Source organism: Rhyacophila brunnea, unplaced genomic scaffold (assembly GCF_057557595.1).
Source record: "Rhyacophila brunnea isolate RB1 unplaced genomic scaffold, BYU_Rbru_1.0 scaffold_4, whole genome shotgun sequence".
NCBI lineage: Eukaryota > Metazoa > Arthropoda > Insecta > Trichoptera > Rhyacophilidae > Rhyacophila > Rhyacophila brunnea.
In genome coordinates this window covers 51,763,711-51,783,552 of record NW_028233068.1, presented here as the reverse complement: position 1 = coordinate 51,783,552, position 19,842 = coordinate 51,763,711, and the positions used below count along the sequence as shown (strand labels likewise).

Here is a 19,842-nt window from a genome sequence, read left to right as displayed (position 1 = left end):
AAAGCACCATCATTCGAAATACTACATTAGTCGTGAAGTTTGTCAATATTACAAAACTGAAACTACTTTTCATCTATTTTGGAATAATATTTTTAATATCAATGGTGTTTTCTGATTTAAAAAATATAGTTGTTTTTTTTAAACATAGATTGATAAAACTAAGGATGATTTAATAATGTTTGAATCTCTATTTCGTGTGCGCCAAGTAAAAACCTTGTATATGCCATGCTGCCAACAGAAAATGCAAAAACGAGTTCGCTGGATCTATAGCCATCTATACGATAGTGTTTCGCCTCATATTAAACTGTGATTATAGCCAACATAAAAGATCAAATTAAAATTTGTACAATGAATGAGATCAAAATAATTTTGTGAAAAATAGCTTATGCAGTGTTTATATTTGGGGCACCTGATTTAGAGAAGTTGTTTTTATATGTTTTATTAATTAAATATTTTAAAATAATTTAATTTTATAATATTTACGTATTAATTCAATTAACATAGGCATAGTAATATTGCTATAGTGATTCCCGACCAGTAATCGTATGATTCACAAAAGCTTTAAAAATACTAGGTACCTACAACTTTTCTTTTTAAAAAACGAAACATTTTCAAAATTTTGCATATTATTTATTGAAATCGTGAAATTTTATTTGGAAAAAGGATTTTTTAATCAATAGTTGTTTACTAACTCTACAGGCGGAGTCGTCCTATGCGTGTAGGCAGGTCATGTGTTACTTGGAGTTGGTACGTTCTAAGGAAGCAATAAATTATGGAAGTCATGTGAACAGTATAACTTTCAGAAGTATGGAGATAGAAAAACATATATTGTGAAGATGTGTGGATGCGTTGTCTATCATAAATTTAAAATTTTTCTTTGCATGAATCCCGTTAAGATAAATAGAAAAAATGAAATTACATGAAAATTGAGACTGGAAATATTAAGGGGAGCATGGTTGCTTCAGGGCAACACTTTTCACTTGTCAGTCAGACAGGAGTTCCCGAAGATTTTATTAAATGTTTCAAGGGTTCCGCCAAACGAAAAAGGTTGGGAATCATTATGTAATAATACTACATTTATATGAATAATATAAAAAATAATAAATAGGTAGGCACTTTGCTTATGTCCGCAAACGTTAATGCTGAGGACACCATAAATTATTATGTTCGTCTTGGGTATCGTCATCATAGTAAATTACCTACAATAACACCTATAATTTTCTACATTAAATATTTGCAGTCTTTTAAAAATTAGGGGACCATATCCAAGGTCCTAACTTTTTCAGCACAAAAATTATGAAAACAAAAAACAACTTTTAAAGACGATTATGAATTATGAATAAATAATATAGCAGGTATATTCCCTGTTCTATCAATGCCGACTTTAATCTTTTACAACCCATAATTTATAATTTTACATATCGACCATTACATTATTTTTTGACAGTATGCAATATTAAATTTATAATCATTTCAATTATTTACCTCGCACAATACAAAAATAAACTTCAAATTTTGATAATATATATTGTAATGTAGGTGAATAAAAATTATTTGATAGCTAATAATTATTTTCCTCTATAATATTTGCGAACCACTGTTCTTGCCGATTGATGATCAATACAGAATAAATTTTTGATATTTAAACACCGAGTGCAAAATTTCTACGGCTAAATTTAATATAGTCACCTCTAAAATATATGTAGAGTAATTTTATTATAAGAATTGCGACAATCATTAGATTTAGAATGAATCTACATCAAAATTATAATGCTCCTAATAAAATATACAATGTTTGAAAACAATACATTATTAAAATTTATATTAATCGATATTCATTTTGTTTTTGCTTATTAATTATTCATTATTCAATTTTAGGGTTGATTTATCCAATTGTATTATTTTAAACTTCACATGCAAGTTACCATAATTATATAAATTGATATTCTACTTTAGTGGATTAGTTGCATATTATAATATAATATTATATTCTTTTGGATAAGAAATATATTATTAAATGAATTGTTATTAATTTAAATATTTAATGTTTAACACATTTTGTTACAAATTGTTGTGAAAACTTTTTGCACTGAAATAATAATATTATTACTTGTAGTTGTATTATGTTTCTTTTGTATGTGATATTTTTAACATTTGAATCAAAGAAAAAACCAGAATATATTTATTGTAAGATTATATAAAAAATATTATATTTTTTTATTATCTACGATAATAGCTACTATTTTGGTAACACTAAAAGGAATATTTTCAAAGGAAAAAGGTAGATACTAGTTATGGAATGTCAAATATTTAAAGGATAAGGTTGAGAAAATTTATATATATTTTTCTAAGCATAATAAATATTATCACTACCAACAATTAAAGGCAAAAACTATAATAATGAAGCGAAGATTAATAACTTTCATTATTTATATATTTAGTTATATTACTTAATTACAATACATTTACTTGAGATTATTATTTCTATATTATAGTTGGTTATTTTTTCCCCTTACGATAATTACAATCTTTGATAAAATTCTTCAAATTTCCAACGAGAACAAATCTTTAAATCGAAATTATTTTTAAAACACAGATTTGTACAAAACATATGTTTATAATAAATATATGTTATATTATGCGTGTATATCATTTTGTTGACTAACAAGCTATATTATTATGATTTTCTCATAAAACAGTATAATAAAAAGCATTATGTTAACAGAGATTAAACACTTTATTTTTAAGGCAAGGATGTTTAATCCGGTAATATATTATTTCATGGATTCTGATATTTTTATTATTATAAAAAAACACAGTATTTTTAAAGATCGTTTTTATGACATTTAATAAGCAATATGCATTAAAAATGATTTTTAAGGGTGGTTTTATAAATATACTTATAATTTTGATTAAACGTAAATTATTATACTTTAAACGGGGTTAGGTTAGGTTAAGTTTTTTTAGATGGGTTAATTGTAGGTAATTAGTCAATTTGGTGTCGCTAGTTGTTATCACTAGAGTTAGGGGATTTGGGGCCTGGCAACACAGCAATTGAGCTTGTTGTTGGCGATTGCACGCTGATGCGACGATGTTCCGCCAAAAAATTGTTTAAGAGCAAACGCCGACCCAACACCATCTCTGCGTTTTGCTGAAAAATTAATATCAATTCAGCGTTGCGGTCACTGACTTTGCACGCACGTAACAAATACCACACGCCATATCATTATAGATATTATGCACCATATTAAAAAAAATACACTAACATATTCTGTCGTCTCTCATTTCTATAAAGTAAATTAATACTGAATAAAAAAAATTCATGACTTAATTATATTAATAATTGAGATAATAATAATCCATTTTCTCACTTATAGATACCATGATTAATTATGTTCTGTCTGTCTGAATGAACAGCTATTATGAAAATAAAATTGTGATGGATTTGGGTGGTCATATAAGTGTCGTCCATAAATGATATCACACAATTTTCGGTATTTTTGAAACCCAACCCTATCACAATCACAAAATATTTTGCTGTCTAAATTACTTTGAAAATGATCGATTTCAGTATCATATAATCACGGAATATTTTATTCTTACGAAAAATATGTTTATATTTTGTTGGTTTTGTGTTGTCACATTTTCTACAAACATTATAACATACTTATGGTGTGACATCATGTATGGACGGCCCTATACCTCCTTTCTGTATGAAATATATCAAAGTTATTTTATAAGAGTGCTAAGTAATATTGTAAATAGCCGCCATTGCTTCGAAATTAAGTAACTGTCTCTCGGAAATCGAAAACATGTATTAATAAAAAAAAATTGTCAGTTAACTTATAGTATCTCTACATTAAAAGCCTGGGGAAGTTCTAAAAAATATAGGTATTATATATTTCTACTCTTTATTAAAATACCTCGAGGACATTTTTAGATTTAGATAAGGTAAATCCAACTAAATGACTAAATATTCAAGTCCTACAAAATATTTTATTAATGTCATTGTAAAATGTCTACAGAATTAACTATGGGGTATGCTTATATCTAAAATATAACCCTACACAAAAATTAAATAAATTACCTTATTCCCTAGTGATACTGTGTCAAATTAAACTATTTTTTTTAAAGTGAATAACATAGAATCAATGGTGAGAAATATACTTTGTACACAATGTATAGAATTATTGTGCAAAATATAAAATATGCATTCAATAATGAATAGAGTTGTAATGAATAAAACTGTAAAGTGAAAAATGTGCATATATATTATTTACATTGAATTATATATTGAAGTATAAAAAATATTAATTCGTATATTAATAAAATATCGGAATGTGCGCATTCAATCAAAAATTAAACCTGCATAAAAATATTGTAATATTTCTGGAATATTTTATTCATGCCTCCTACATATTATACATATTACTAAGAGATAGACATGTTTAAAACACGTTTTTTGTAAGCCAACAATGTAGATAGACTTTGTGAAATAAGCATAATCCATAAGATTATATTCATCCCCAAATACCTAATTACACAATTTCTATAAGAAATCCATAAATTCTTCAGGAAATGCTCAGAAAAAATTTAAATTATGACTAGAAACCATAAAGTGTGATACTTTAGTGCAATTGATAAAATATCAAACGTTCCTAAATCCAGTTATGTATAAGTATATAATAAAGAAGTCCCATTTACTTAGGTAATATTAGGTATACATAACTTTGAATGTTTATTTGTCTAATACAATTAATTTATACAAATAAATATTACTTATTATTTTATTTGGAAGTGAAGTTTCATAATTTCCTTACAATATTATTCCTTGAAGGAAGAACAGTAAATACAATGAAATTTCTATAACAATCTTGATTCATCAATCTATACTTTTCCTAGGCATTTCTTAAGTAACAAGGTCTCACTTTAATGCTAGCAAATTTTCTTGTATTTGTAAAGCAAGAGTTACTTATTTAAAAACTAAATAAGGTATATATTCTATGGTATGGGGGAACTATTTCTAAGTGGCTACAGTTTATATAGCGTGGTAAAGAAATATATTTTTTAGATCAACAAAACAGTGTATTTAATTTGTTGTAAAAGTGTATATAGTTAAATAATTTTAATTAAATAGGCAAATCAATACCTACATATTATAATAAAAGGACTTGGTATTATCATATTATAATGTATATATATTATGTATAGGACATCAACCTGTCAAAACAACATTATTCTGCGATATATAAAATAATAAGTATAATGTAACATTACTTTGATTGTTTTATAAAACTATGTAAGTAAAAATAAGGTCAATTAACATCTCCACTCCAATATAATAATATGGACCTCTACTGTAGAGTGTACATTAATAATTTTTTATGAGGGCTGGTTTTTTGCTATTCTTTTGAGTCATTGAATCCATGCCCTTGACCTAAATATACCTACATATCGATTAAAAGAATAGCATATGAATTTTTCATTACCAGCGGGGTGGGGTTACCTGTGGCATTTGTCATGCTGACATTTTAAAAGAATTCATCTAGGTAGGTATTGATCTTACAATAACTTTATTAAGTTGTATATGATAAAAAAGAATATATCAACAGATGTTGTCCATATACACAGGAAGGAGAAAATGAAAATCTTACACCTAAAAACTCAATCTACATGCTGCATTCATAAAATTTCTCGGGCAGCTTGTCCAAGCATTTTGATAAATCATCATAAAATCAAAGAGTTTTACGAAATATATTAAAGAAGAAGATAAAAAGTTAATTGAATATTATGTGCACTATAAAAATATAAGAATTAAAAAATACAATAGTTAATGATTTGTTTAATTATACCTATACTATACGGAGTGTATTTTCATCCAAAAGGGCAACTTCAGAACACACATTTGATGAATAACGTTACCCCGAACTCAGGAACAAATTAACGCTCCGACGCTTACTGTACTATTAAATGTTTAATAATTTATTGTCCATAGATAATATCAACATATCAGAGATATCCTAATATTGCATAGTATTTTTTTAAAACGCAATACGGCTCTCGTGGTGCAGTGCGCAAGGCACTGGCCTTCCATCACGGAGTTCTTGGTTCGATTCCCAGTGAGGTCAAAATATATTTACATAATCTAATATGTAAATTCCTCAAGCCTGGGAGTTTTACCACTATTATTGAGCTTCACGGCCTGTTGTGTTGTTTAATAAAGAAAAAAAGAAAAAAAACTAAATTAATTATTATTACACGCAATATACTTGTAAAACCCAGTTGTATATTTGTATTACATAAGTTACATATTTTTGCTATAAATATATGTTTCAAAAAATGTTATCCTAGTCCTTCTAAACTGCTGCGGTGTACTGACCTTTCATTTGCTTGACATTCATTAAAATAAGTAATTATAACTTATATTTTAAACGATGGTAAATTAAAAAGTGGACAGAAAACATAATCTAGACATATCTACCTGAGAAAAAACATTCTAGCTCATTAATTCGATAAAGTAATTATGATTAAAAATCCATGTATTTATTTGTCTATTCTTATATCGCAATTCGAATACTTACAAGGTGCTAAGTGTTCACTTTGAGAAAATAAACCCAACAATGAAGTAGTATTCTAAGCTGCTTCTTTGTTACTTTTGTTTCGCCAAGGACAAGCACTTAGAACCTTGTAGTTATCCACTCGCGATATGTTGGTATAAGACGCATAAAGGCATAATGGTATAGCTCATGACTGAAAGTCTTCCATATTTTTCAAGTACCTATGCGTATATAAATGATATATGTGTTCAATGGTATATTTCAATGTATCGACCGTACAATCAAAAATCTTCCTTTTTAAATCGGTGAAATTGTTAGAGGCGGTTACATCTTGAAAAAATACAATCACCTCTAGACGCGGTAAAGATGACGTAGATTTGACAACCGTAGTTAATGTCATTACACATCTAAGGAAAATTTTAAACTATTTAACTATTCATCTGATCATTAGAATTAAAAATATTGGTATTTTAATGCACACATCAAATGACTAAATTAATATGCAATTGCTATTTATTCAATAATCAATTGTATCTGGCTTTATAAAAACACATGTGTGGGTTAATTCACTTTATTTTATTCAACATCAATTTACACAACCTTAATCTCTAAAAACAAACAATTATTATTATTTTTAGTGTTCAAACACATTGTAAACGACAGAGAAATTCAAATAGCACTAATTTAACAAACAGCACGAGGAATATAAATGTGTCATGTGTTGATTTTTAAGAAAAATGCAGTGTTACAACTATATTATATACTCCTATAAAAATATGTTATGCATGAAAAGATTGATAAAAATCCTCAATAAATAATTATCGTGTCTTTAACTTTTTAAAGGCACCGTTATTCAATAGCAAAAATATCTTAAAAAGAGTTTGCCCTGTTTCCTATTTTATCAATAATGAACAATTTTAACTATATCATCCAAAAAAAGAAATCTTGATATAATCAGTTTTAAAGTACCTTGTATTTTAGAATAATAGATAAATTTATTATTCTGTTTTAAATTGAAATAATATGCTGAAGTTTTTATATATGTTTGTATTTGATTTATAAAGAAAGGCCTTCAATATATTTGGTAATTATGTAAAAGATGTAGTCTCACCATATAGATATAACATATATGATTAAAAATTTGGTTGCTAACGTAGACTTATTGTGTAAGATGATAATCAAGTAAATGAATATCATGTAATAATGAAAGATGAATAATAACTGTGTTACTAACAATGATTGTACGTTAATACTTTTTTAACGTCTCAGAGTAAAGATATCTTAAGACTATTATAAAGCTGGCAACTCTAGAAGATGATACGCAGACAATAAATTCATTATTTCTTAAGGGCCCACATGCTCAACGTAGGTCAAAATGGAGCTTTTATGGAATTTTTAGAGCATAACTCTGGACATTCCTTAAACGTTGTAGATAATCTATTTATATAATTTTGAAGCCTTATTATCCTTTATATTTATTTTAAATATTTGATGACTGCATAAAGTATTTTTATTACATAAAATAGTATTCTTTTAAACCTCTCTAATGTTTTAGAATATAATCATATTTCAGTACATCCATGTGCAGTGGTGTTAAGATTTTTTAGATTTATTAATTTTTAAACGCATTTACAAAACCATTAGTAAAATTAATGTTAACATTATATAGTGACATTTTTACAATAAAGAAATATATTTTATAATCTTTGTGATCCCAAATTTGACAAGAATTAGGCATTTTATTATTCAAAAAATGGGAACGATTAACACATTTGAAGACAATTCTAAAGATACTGATTATAAGTTATGTCTTTGAACATCCAAATGTGATATGTGTGAAATGCGTTTAAAAATTAATAAATCTTAACACCACTGCACATGGATGTACTGAAATATGACTATATTCTAAAACATTAGAGCGAGAGGTTTAAAAGAATACTATTTTATGTAATAAAAATACTTTATGCAGTCATCAAATATTTAAAATAAATATAAAGGATAATAAGGCTTCAAAATTATATAAATAGATTATCTACAACGTTTAAGGAATGTCCAGAGTTATGCTCTGAAAATTCCATAAAAGCTCTATTTTGACCTACGTTGAACATGTGGGCCATTAACGGATGAAAGGAGTTATTTCGGCATGTTCAATACATGATGATGTAAATACATTTTAGTCATTTATAAAACTCACTAGTGCACAGTGTGTAAAAGCAACATGCAAAATGCAAGCACTCGAGTCTGACAAAAATTAGTACCTACTTAGCGTATTATAGTATAAATAATGGCAACAAAAGGACATACACGTTAATTCCACATATTTATAATAAAAATATTCGGAAGTGTGTAGTATCCAATATTTGTTATTGAATAATACACTTTGGTTATTAAATTCGCCACATTATATAGACAGTAGACTACTTTGAAAATTTCTTCGGATAGTAACGTGATTCGTATCACAAACGTGGCATTATTGTCACTTTGGCATATCAAACCAACACAATATTATTTAGTTTCATTGCTGTTGAAATGTATATTAATATATTTTACAAGATTTGCTGTCTCCATATTTTTTAATCTTTCAAAATATACAGGTACAGTATTTGCAATAGCCGATTAAGACGTTTAATTAATTCTATGTCAATAAATGAATTAACGTCTTTATGCAACACAGAAAGCTTTGCAACAATTTATAAGTAATAAGCAACAAATAAATAATAGATAAAAACCTTTTACAATCAATCATCCATACTTCTCTTCATTAATGACTCAATCACCTGACACTTTACCAATTTATGTAATCTCCTAGTTATATGGATAAGCTTGCAAATTTTAGCTTAGGTATTCATAATCACATAAGTAACTGCTATGCGTAGCGGAATATATTATATAATATATCACAAATTCAATGATTTTTTATGGATTACAATGCTGTTTCTTCTTTTTTTCCCTACATATACACTTATATGCATTGCATACTCCAAAATAATGTAGGTATGTTTGTAAATTGTCCTTGAAATCAAAGATTAATAATGAAGATTCACATGACAGCCTGGTGATTTAAAATAATTTCTTAAAAACATTCAAATTATTTTCTGCTCGGTGAGAAAACTATTGCGAATATGTATCATGCGTTTTGGTCGGGTGCATATATGAAAATATTGGTGAAAAACAAAAAACCAAAAAACATTTTCAGAAATAAGAATTTTATTAAAATAAATAAAAATTGATGTACATAAAAAAACATTGTTAGTTTCGGTGGAAAAAAAACTGAACCGTGGACACAAAAGCCAGACATATTGTGAAAACAAAATTAAACAAAAAGATTTTAAAACAATGAGTTAGGTATGAGTAGTTTTAATATAGAATTAAATAGTGATCGTTTTATTTTAAGCGCTTAGGATTAAATTAAGAATTAAAAATTACAGGGGGAGATTAACAGCTAAATTTCTTAATTAAAATTATATTTCTTATTAAAATCATCTTTTTTTAAGTACATTCTGCTTTATAAAAAGAAAGATTTTTTCGTTAAAACAAAACCTTTTTTTTACATTAACCATAAAAAAATATCACGCCATCTGTTGGTTTTAAAAGAAACCACCTTCTAAGCAGAAAAGATAGAGTGGGAATCTGTCGGCGAAATACTTTTATAAATATATGCCTATCTGATGTTTTGGCCCTAATTAATTGGTAAAACAAAGCTTCGATACCTTTGTGCGTGTGCGTACAGGAGAACCTGTATAATTTTGTACAGATAGGCAAAAGTTTAATTTTAGCCTGATAACGAATTATCAAATCCATTATTAAGGTCCATAATTCGACTATCAGTGTAGAGTTTTAATATTCCGATATTTAATCATAAATATGAAGAAGTTTATTAGCATTTCAATTTTTAATTCCATTGAGTAAAAATATTATTAGACAATGTTGATTTTAATACGTTAGAATCGTTCATTAAATCGCAAAAAAAAAAATTATACACCCTTAAAGCGAAAAACTTGTGTAGAAATGGAAGAAACGGTTAAATATGGATTCGATTTATCCTAATTTCAGTGAATTTTAGAAATACTTTCATAATAAATATATTTTGCCTTAATTAAGAATATAGCTTTAACGATAAGTGCATTTTAAAATATAACAAATTTGAAAGTGTTGTAATAGAATTCTTCCATTCCATTCATACTTAAGTACAAAAGAATGCAAAACCATCAGAACTTTATAAATATTTTAAAATTCGAAATATACAGATCTTCCCATATACATACTCCAATAAAAACTGCATGTATTTAAATTACTTTTTATTATCTTATAATGAATGCATACTCCTCCATTTAAAAGGCTACTTTCCATACGTAGGCTATCTTTATTGGTCAGATAAAAGCTAGATAACACGCTTAACATACAAAGTTTATCCAGGGAACAGTTCTGAACATTTGTTGATTATAAAGTTGACTATTTCATAATGTCTTTATGAAAACTTAAGAGTGATTTTTAACAATTTTAACTGGTCTATACTAATATACTACAATTTTAACTGGAGTGGGAAACATGGGATTGGCACTATATAATATTAACCACATTACTTATTATAAAACAAAAAAGAAATTATAGAAATATTGGACATATTATTGAATTCTCTTCTAATAATTATAAATCATAACAACGGTGCATATATTAATATATTACAAAAAACTTTAATTCCAATTAAAATATATTATTCATTAAATTTATGAACACACTAACATACTCATCACCAAAAAAAATGAACGGCAGAAAAAATCAAACCATTCCCGAACATTCACTTTCATCTTCGGTGTTGCCATATGAATATTATGAAAGCGGCGAAATTTGAGCCCTATGGTTCAGATATAATATATCTTATTAAAACATAAGCATTTCACACAAGTCGGGATTATTAGGTTTTTAACTCATATTAAATATCTATTAAAACATTATACTAGGCACCGATTTGTTTTTCTTCTGGCTTCATCAAGTTAAAGTCCAATGCTGTCAAAGTTGAAAAACAAGTGTCGGTGAAATTGTTAGAAAAAACATTATTTCACACTATTTTTGTTCTTTTAAAATTAACTTAAAAGACCGTACACTATGCAATAATCATACGGCAACACGGTCGCTCACATAAACTATCTTGCTCATTATGACATTAGATAATTTAGATTAATAAATCTTTCACATATTCCATTGAATATGGCAGTTACGAAAACGTTTCATCAAACCAAACTATATCAAAATCACAGTCAGACATGTACACGTCAATTTGACGCTTGTTTTCAATATCACAAGAACGTGATAATATATACTGTAACAATTTTATGGAATGTGTGTGTACTAAATCAATTTTTCTCATATTCAATGATACATACTTACGCAGATGTTTAAGAGAAAGAGGACAAGGACACAATCACCAAAGCATAGACACGGAAACACACTGAGAAGAAAAAAGCCTCCTAGACAAGCAGATATTTTTTTCACAGAAGATAAACTCCAGAGACATCACGGAGAGAACTAGAGACAACACAACTGTTGAGCAGATAGAGAATTCACTACTTTAATAATTAATTATTTCTATCTATTTAGTGAAATCCATAAATTTCCAATTACATTATGTTTCCAATTTCATATTACACAATGTAAAAAAATAGATTTAAATTCAAATAATATTTAGTTCTTTAGTTTGTATTAAATCTTTATTGGATTATGTACTAAATTTTATACATGTTTGACTTCTACATACTTGAATTTCGATGTAATTGACCAATTCTCTTTGAGTCTGCTTATAGGAATGTTGTATAGAAAAAAATACCGTGATATTTTACATAGATACGGACAGAGTACTTCAGTGTGACGAACAACCAGAAAAAAGCAGAAAATGGACAAACAGCGAGAGGACAAGAAGAAAGTGACAGCGCTGAAAGACACAGTGGGGTAGATTCTGTGACATAATAGAATCCGACGCTACAAGCTCGATGACATCGGAGAAATTGAGAAGTGTACATATTGTATAGTCAATTAAAAGAATGTAGTTCAAATGTAAAAAATAAAATAGAAATGATCCATTTTTACAATATAACAAAATCGAATTTATTATAACGAAAAGTGACTTGAAATTTACAATTACATGAAAGATATTTTATTTTAAAATTTATCATCTACTCTTGATACACAAAATAAATCCAGAAAAATGTGAAAATATTACAACAGTGCAAAATAATTCAAAGTGAATGAATAAAAAAATTTAACACTAAATGAAAAATTTCCAAGAAATTTACTTAAAATCTGAAGATTAATGAAAATTTGTACACAATTAAATAAAAAAATAAAAATTGAAAAAGCGAAAGTGTAGCAGCTAGTGATGAAATGTATGTTAGTAAGAGAAGTGTTAGAAGTGTGAAGGGTTATACAGCAAAGACTTGAAAAAGCCATTGTTTATTGTGTCCAAAGCAGATTGGTGAGAAATGTCATAACACAAGTATGTCCATGTGAACGAGTCTGACAAAACATGTGCACCCTTCATCAACACTTCTGAATAATACTATACTTAATAAGTGACAGTGAGCACTGCCCTGTCAAGCAACTTACTCTACTGAGGTAAGACCGACAGATTTACTTTGCATAATGGCAATATTTTACAAGTTGACACATACAGCAGAATTATTGTTAAATTGTTCAATAGTATAACTATAATTCTGTATACAATATCTATTTTTCTGAAGGTGTCACTTAATTTTACTATATTTAAAAATAGTAATGTAAAAATGCTTGAGAAATATCCGTTTAATTTTTGTAGTTCATAAAAACATCATTTGTTTATTTAGCATTAACAATCACTGCTGGTAAGAGGATGACAAAATATTACTCAGATGTGTTGACAAGCGGTGCATTTCTTTCATATGTTCATTCGGTCTCCATTCAGTGTATACGCATTCAATGTCTATCTGCGGGTGGATTCAAATGGGCGTCTCGTGGGATCCCTTGGCGTGGTGTGTCCTCCGGGGAGGGGCGAGGAAGCGCGCCTTGGCGGCGTTGACGGCCGAATGTCCGTTCTCGTCGGCGTCGATGAACGCAATGTCCGCCGGCATGCGGCCCGTCCCCCGCAGCAGGTTGGCCCGGCCGGGATAACTGTGCGTGCTGTGCACGCTAAGCCTCTCCTCCAGGTCTTCCAGAGTGGACTTGAAAGCGCGGACCACACGCAACTGCAATTGAAACACACCCAACTAACGCTCGCGAGATGCACCAAGCACCAAGAGAGCTTCTCCTGCGCACCGACACCGTCTCCAAAAACAAGTAAGCCTCGCCCCACCGCGCTCACATCGAAACTTTTTTCGTTTACCGATATTCCTACGTAATAAATCATCAATTATTTCATATTGGTGAATCCGCTGCAGACAGAATATCAACGCGACTCCTTGTGAAACTCGATACCAAATTTCTTTCCTGTCAATAGAATTTCATTACAAACATTCGTGTTGTAATATTAATTCCATATAAAGATAACGACAGTCAAAATAATTATGACAAAACCGCCGTCAGTAGATAATTTGGTGATTCCCATTCCCATCACTAATTATAATTATTTTTATAAAAAAATAATAAAGATATACATATTTTAACATTTTGGTGTTCCAGTAATGATTGCATAATGAGTAACATGTACTTATTTATTTACATAAAGATAACATTTCCAACGGCATGTAAATATTTATGTACTGTAAAGTTTTAATAATATACTTAAAAATATTGTTGTCTGAATTATTGTCCTAAAACTTTTCCATGTCTTCTAAAATAATACAACTGTAATGTATACTGGGATACAATCATGACTAATTAGAATATATACTGTGTAAATATAATAATGACCATTGAAATAAATTAATGACATTTGATGAATGTTTGAAGTACTCAAAGTGGGGATTTCAGAGTAAGAGTTCTGAAAAGTAATCATATTGAAAGAAGAGACCCGCGAAAGGTTGGTAAGCTAGAGGTCTCTTAGAAGAAAAGGTGCTATCGAAATGAGATACTAGAGGAGTAAATGAGAAGGTATATATTTTTTAGAAAGGTACAATATTTTAAATGACCGTAAAGTACAGATATATCTATTTAAAAAAAAAAAACTAACATCAGATGTATACCATGACGACTGACAACAATCGTACCCCACAATACTGATATGACATTTAAATCTAAAAGTTTAATTGAGTATGCTGAAATTCAGTACATATGTAGTACCTTATTACATATATTTTGAAAAATTATCGATTAAACTGTATCAGTGCCTACTGAATATTAGAATTAAATATATGTACGTATAATCTTGAAAAAACTATTAAACCAATCAGACCTCAAAATAAGATTGTTAAGATAACGTTATAGGGTATTAAAAAGATTTTGTGTCATGTCAAAGATCATCATCACGGAACCTGCCTGATACCATAAATATTCATACATCACAAGTTTTTAACAGTCATACAATACATAATAACATAATGATGGATTGCATCTCATTCAATTACCACCAGATGTCATATTATAATACGTCATACCCATCAAGTTAACATTCACATCTTTTATGTCATTTCATTTCATAACAGTGATAACCATAGATGAAGAAAAAGCCATCAAAGAAATTTTGTGTAGAATACCAGTGACACGTAGATTTTGGCCAATATTATAGAATGCACATTTATTTTCATATTTGTAATATTTATGTCAAATGGAAGTAATGAATACAAAAAGTCGATACATAGGAATTTTTAATTAGTGTTGAATCAATAATTAAAATCCATAGAAAAAAGCGTAAAACCAACATAAAATTATTATTCTCAGTCAATTTTATGTTACATAAAAAACTGAGGACTGGCTACAAAGAAAGAGAGGAAAAAATGAAGACATACTATTAAATTTGCGAATGATAAAACCAGTGCTTTCTTAGCATGCACAATATTTTTTCATGTATGAAAACGCTATGCCAATTTCCATCATAATAAAAATGGGATTAATGAAATTAAAACAATTGAAACACTATTTCTGTCAGTTTGCGATATTTTAATTTCATCGATATTATAGTGAAAATTGGCTGATATTACGGTACTGGGTGATGACCTCAAACCATTATCCTAATACTACAACCCTACATTTTAAAAAAAGCACTTCTAATTACCTACATAATAAGTGAATGAATACTTTCTATTAACCAACTAGGTATACTATAACTAATCAGCTGGCTAAAGAATGAATTAAACAAACTTCCTACTGTTTACAAGAGAATATTATATAGATCTACTTGGAAATACATTCATTGCAGCTTGCTGGTGCAGAAAATTATTTCATAATTAATATTTGTATGGGCTCAGAAACCAATTTGACACATATTACTATGCCAAGATTAATTATACTAAAATACATCACAAGTACTCACAGAGAGGACTAAACGCCACCAATATGTGATTTTTTTTAAAATATGAAGCACTGCATGTTGCAATAAATAGATCAGAAACAAAAAATAATTAAGACGAAGACGAGGACTCACAAAAATTTTAATTGACAATAAATATCTACGGTTAACGACTGTAAACAGGTACAGTAGGACAAGACTGTTGTGCTACAGAAGTATGAAATGAATGACAGATGAGAAATCTTAGATCTGTACCTATTGTGAATATGTACTGATTGCCACTCTCATTACATATAAATCTACCAAAACCATCTGAATAATAAAAAAAACTTATGGAAATTTATAAAACCTTTATTGCAAAAAATATAAATGATAAAAAAGATATATTTATACGCATTCTTGATAGAGTAGATTTTTCTGTGTAATATATAGTGACATAACTAAGCCTTGAATACAAATTGCATTAAAACATTCAAAACCCTTCGTCTATTGAAATAGTCAAGGGACATTATTACAGCGTGACTAGTAAATTATAATGTTGTCTCTTTTATAACAAGTGTCATTTCTCTATATGGTAAAATTTTGCTTGTTTATTCTGTATTACAATGATAACGTTTCAATTGTTGATGCGTTTATCAGAAGTTTTTTTTACCCGAAAACAATTCAAACAAGAACAAATTAATTGCTTTTTATTAACCATATTAACGAGACAAAAAATGATTGAAATGATGAAAATTTTAAAATTCGAGAAGATAAAATACATCGTGGATAAAAATCTATAAGTGTACAAGCAAAATCGTTGTATTGATTAATTCCACCCAAGTTTCATGCAATGTTACGACTGCATTATATAATTGACATTCGTTCTTATAAAAATGTTTTGGTAGATCATGATTGAGAATCGAAGAGGTGTGACATTGATAGACGAAGACAAGCTAAATGGTGATACCTATTGGATCAGGGTCACAGACACGAGGCAAGGCAACGCAGGAAAATGTTAATGTAATGTAAACAGATTAAGTATATCTTCAGCATTCAATACAATACCCAGGACAGTGTTGTTATGAATAGCTGGACCAACCAATGATAAAATCGGTGAAATAAAATACTATGAATAGATTGACACATGTATCTTCCAAGCATTATTGAAACAAACTGATACCTCTTAATCCTTTACTTTTTAATGCTTATTTTTTACTATAAATGTAACTTTTCTAATAAATGGCCAACAATCATTCACTGTTTTCGGATTTTTCCAAAAATTCTTATAAAGCTAATTGTTTTAAAATTGAATTGTATTAAGAGCAATAGATGTTATGAATGATGGCAGCCCTGATGAATAATATAAATATAGTTAACCAATAAAATATATTTAATTCCAATTAAAAAAAAATATATTTAAACATTTAATTTTAGCAAAAATCCAAATATGCTATTAAAAATTCAGGCTAAAAATATTTTTCTCTAACATGGAATAAATACTAATGTGTATTGATTATAGATAGATATATATCAACTATTCCTCATGTTTCATCCACAATACACACACCTCTTAAACCATTACATATAAAGTTATAAAAAAAAAAAATCGAAAAATTTTGAACATATCCGAAAACGGATGTCATTGCTCTATATATTTGGAAAAGTTACATAAAATCATGATTTTAAACGGTACAAATACCTGTAAATGTGTGATTTGTAAGATCTTTAGAATATAACTTGACTAGGCTATAAGAAGTCAGCTAAATCGGACAAGCTGTCCTTGTCTTTTGACATATATGTAACATTGTAACTACGTATCTTTGATGGATGTAACATTCATAAGTCAATCACAAAATTTAACTATGAACAAACTACACTGTCCTTCAATAACTTAATTTTTATTAGTATGACATAATTAGAACAGCACAAGAACACTACAAATAAAAAATAAAATGCATTCAAATTTGAATACAACTATGCTTGTAAAATGTTACATCGTACTGACCAATGTTGATATTAGATATAATGTGTTATTGTACTAATTTATTCTTACTGACCAATTGCGCAAGGGAAGTGTCAAAGCTGGATGGCATGTTTATTCCAGCTAACTGCAATCCTAAATCCGATCAATAGTTATCAGTTTGTTTTAACCATGCTTGGAAGAAACATGTTTATATCATGACAGTGAAAAAAAATTACAAATCGCCCAATACTATTTGCCTCAACCTTTTTGAGAATTTTCCTTCACTAGAATTTCAGAAGAATTAATAATGACGTTTGTTCGCTTTTGCATTAAAATATTATAATAAGTAAGAACACTGGCCTGGATATTGTAAAATAAAGGTGTTCGGGGGGGTTCACATTTGATTTGGCAAGCCGGACGTGTGAAACTAATTTATCATAAATACGTGGTGACATTACTTGGCAGGGGGTCATTCATCTGGCAACATATTAGTATGGAGCATTTTCTATACCTTCCAAATTCGCGGTACGTTCTGTTGGTAGTGTTCAGGCAGGTATTTGTGATAAGGAGAGTGGATGCAATGTTTTCTATCATGTTGGTAACTTTTCATCTCACCGGGTTTAAATAATGGAAAATAATTTATATTTCGCACCATTTTAATTGATAGATTAATTTTTTTCTCATACCACTGAGATGTTGTGAGAAGAAACACATATCTGTTACGAGTTTTTTAAGCACAGAAAAAAATAAGTGGTAACCAGAGAATTTATGTTCCAAATCTAGAACGAATGGTAATCTTACATTGTGGAACACCACGATGGAAGGTTCAATGGACAAATATGCAAAGATCGGTGCATGAGTAAAGTAAATTACAATTTTCATTATTAAACGGAGAATAATGTGAACCTCGGGAAAGTGAAGGACAGGTTGTTAGCCATCTGTGCGTATTTTATTTAACATCTTGCAAAAATTACATAATTCAGAGACCCAATAATAATAATGGACAACAATTATAAAAAAAATCTTTAATAAAATTTTAAATGCAAAGTGGAAAAGTTACAGAAAATTTACCATACGGTTGAATGGAAATTATGAATTATTTCAAAGTAAATTATAGAAGATGATATTCTACAACATACTTTAAGTAAAACAAATGGACAAGAATAATATAATTATGGTTTTGTTTCATAACAAATAATATAAGGGGGCCATTACACATGATGATTCTGACACCACAACGTGGTGATAATAATTTGCATAATACATTGATGCTGTAAGGTAAGTGGGCAGTTGACGAAAGTGAAGATATGAGAAGGTAATATGTAGGTCAAGTGAGTGTCTGATGTCTGTTTGCGGCCAGTTTCCGTACCGTAGACGAGGAGTTGCGTCGCCTCCCCCGCTAGACCTCTGTCTCCAGAATGAGTCGCGCCGGCTGTCCCGGCCATACACATAACAACACACAATCACTAAACAATTTACATTGACTCATGACCATACTGGACGATATATTTTACCAATCTTTGGTAAAAAAAAAAAAAAAGTAGAAGGCACAGACAAAACAGTTTGGACTGGTAAGTAAAGAATAAGCCTATTGAACTGTTTGAATTACAACACTTGATTGCGATTCCGGTGACTTAATTCTAGCAGTCGTGTTTACTGGTAACATGAAATGTAGCACAGTATTTCTGTAACACCTAATAAATAATGAACGATGCTAAATTTTACGTACGATGAACACAACTGCAAAAATTATGTTTACAGAATCTTTTAAATATGGTTGAAATGGCAACAACAGAAAAGTTAATATTCTGTGTTGGCAGCATTAAATACTCAGAAAATAAAATACAAATGGCGGCATTTCTTGACGCACTTGCTTTGGTTACTTACAGTTATTTACAATTTTATGCAATGGGTCATCGAAATAATGA

The 19,842-nt window shown here is 28.8% G+C and overlaps 1 protein-coding gene across 14 annotated transcripts in view; it reads right to left on the bottom strand.

Moving 5' to 3' along the window:
• PMCA (plasma membrane calcium-transporting ATPase 3) overlaps window positions 1-19,842 on the bottom strand; it is a 398,702-nt gene that overhangs the window by 10,723 nt on the left and 368,137 nt on the right. For 2 of the 14 annotated variants that reach the window (XM_085953883.1, XM_085953884.1), the window contains exon 24: window positions 12,716-13,771. The exons of the other annotated variants lie outside the window; for them this stretch is intronic. In XM_085953883.1, the coding sequence (XP_085810009.1) occupies window positions 13,526-13,771 (246 nt within the window). In that variant the 3' untranslated portion in view covers window positions 12,716-13,525. Of the gene's footprint in view, window positions 1-12,715; window positions 13,772-19,842 lie in introns of those variants that run through there. 14 annotated transcript variants of the gene reach the window in all.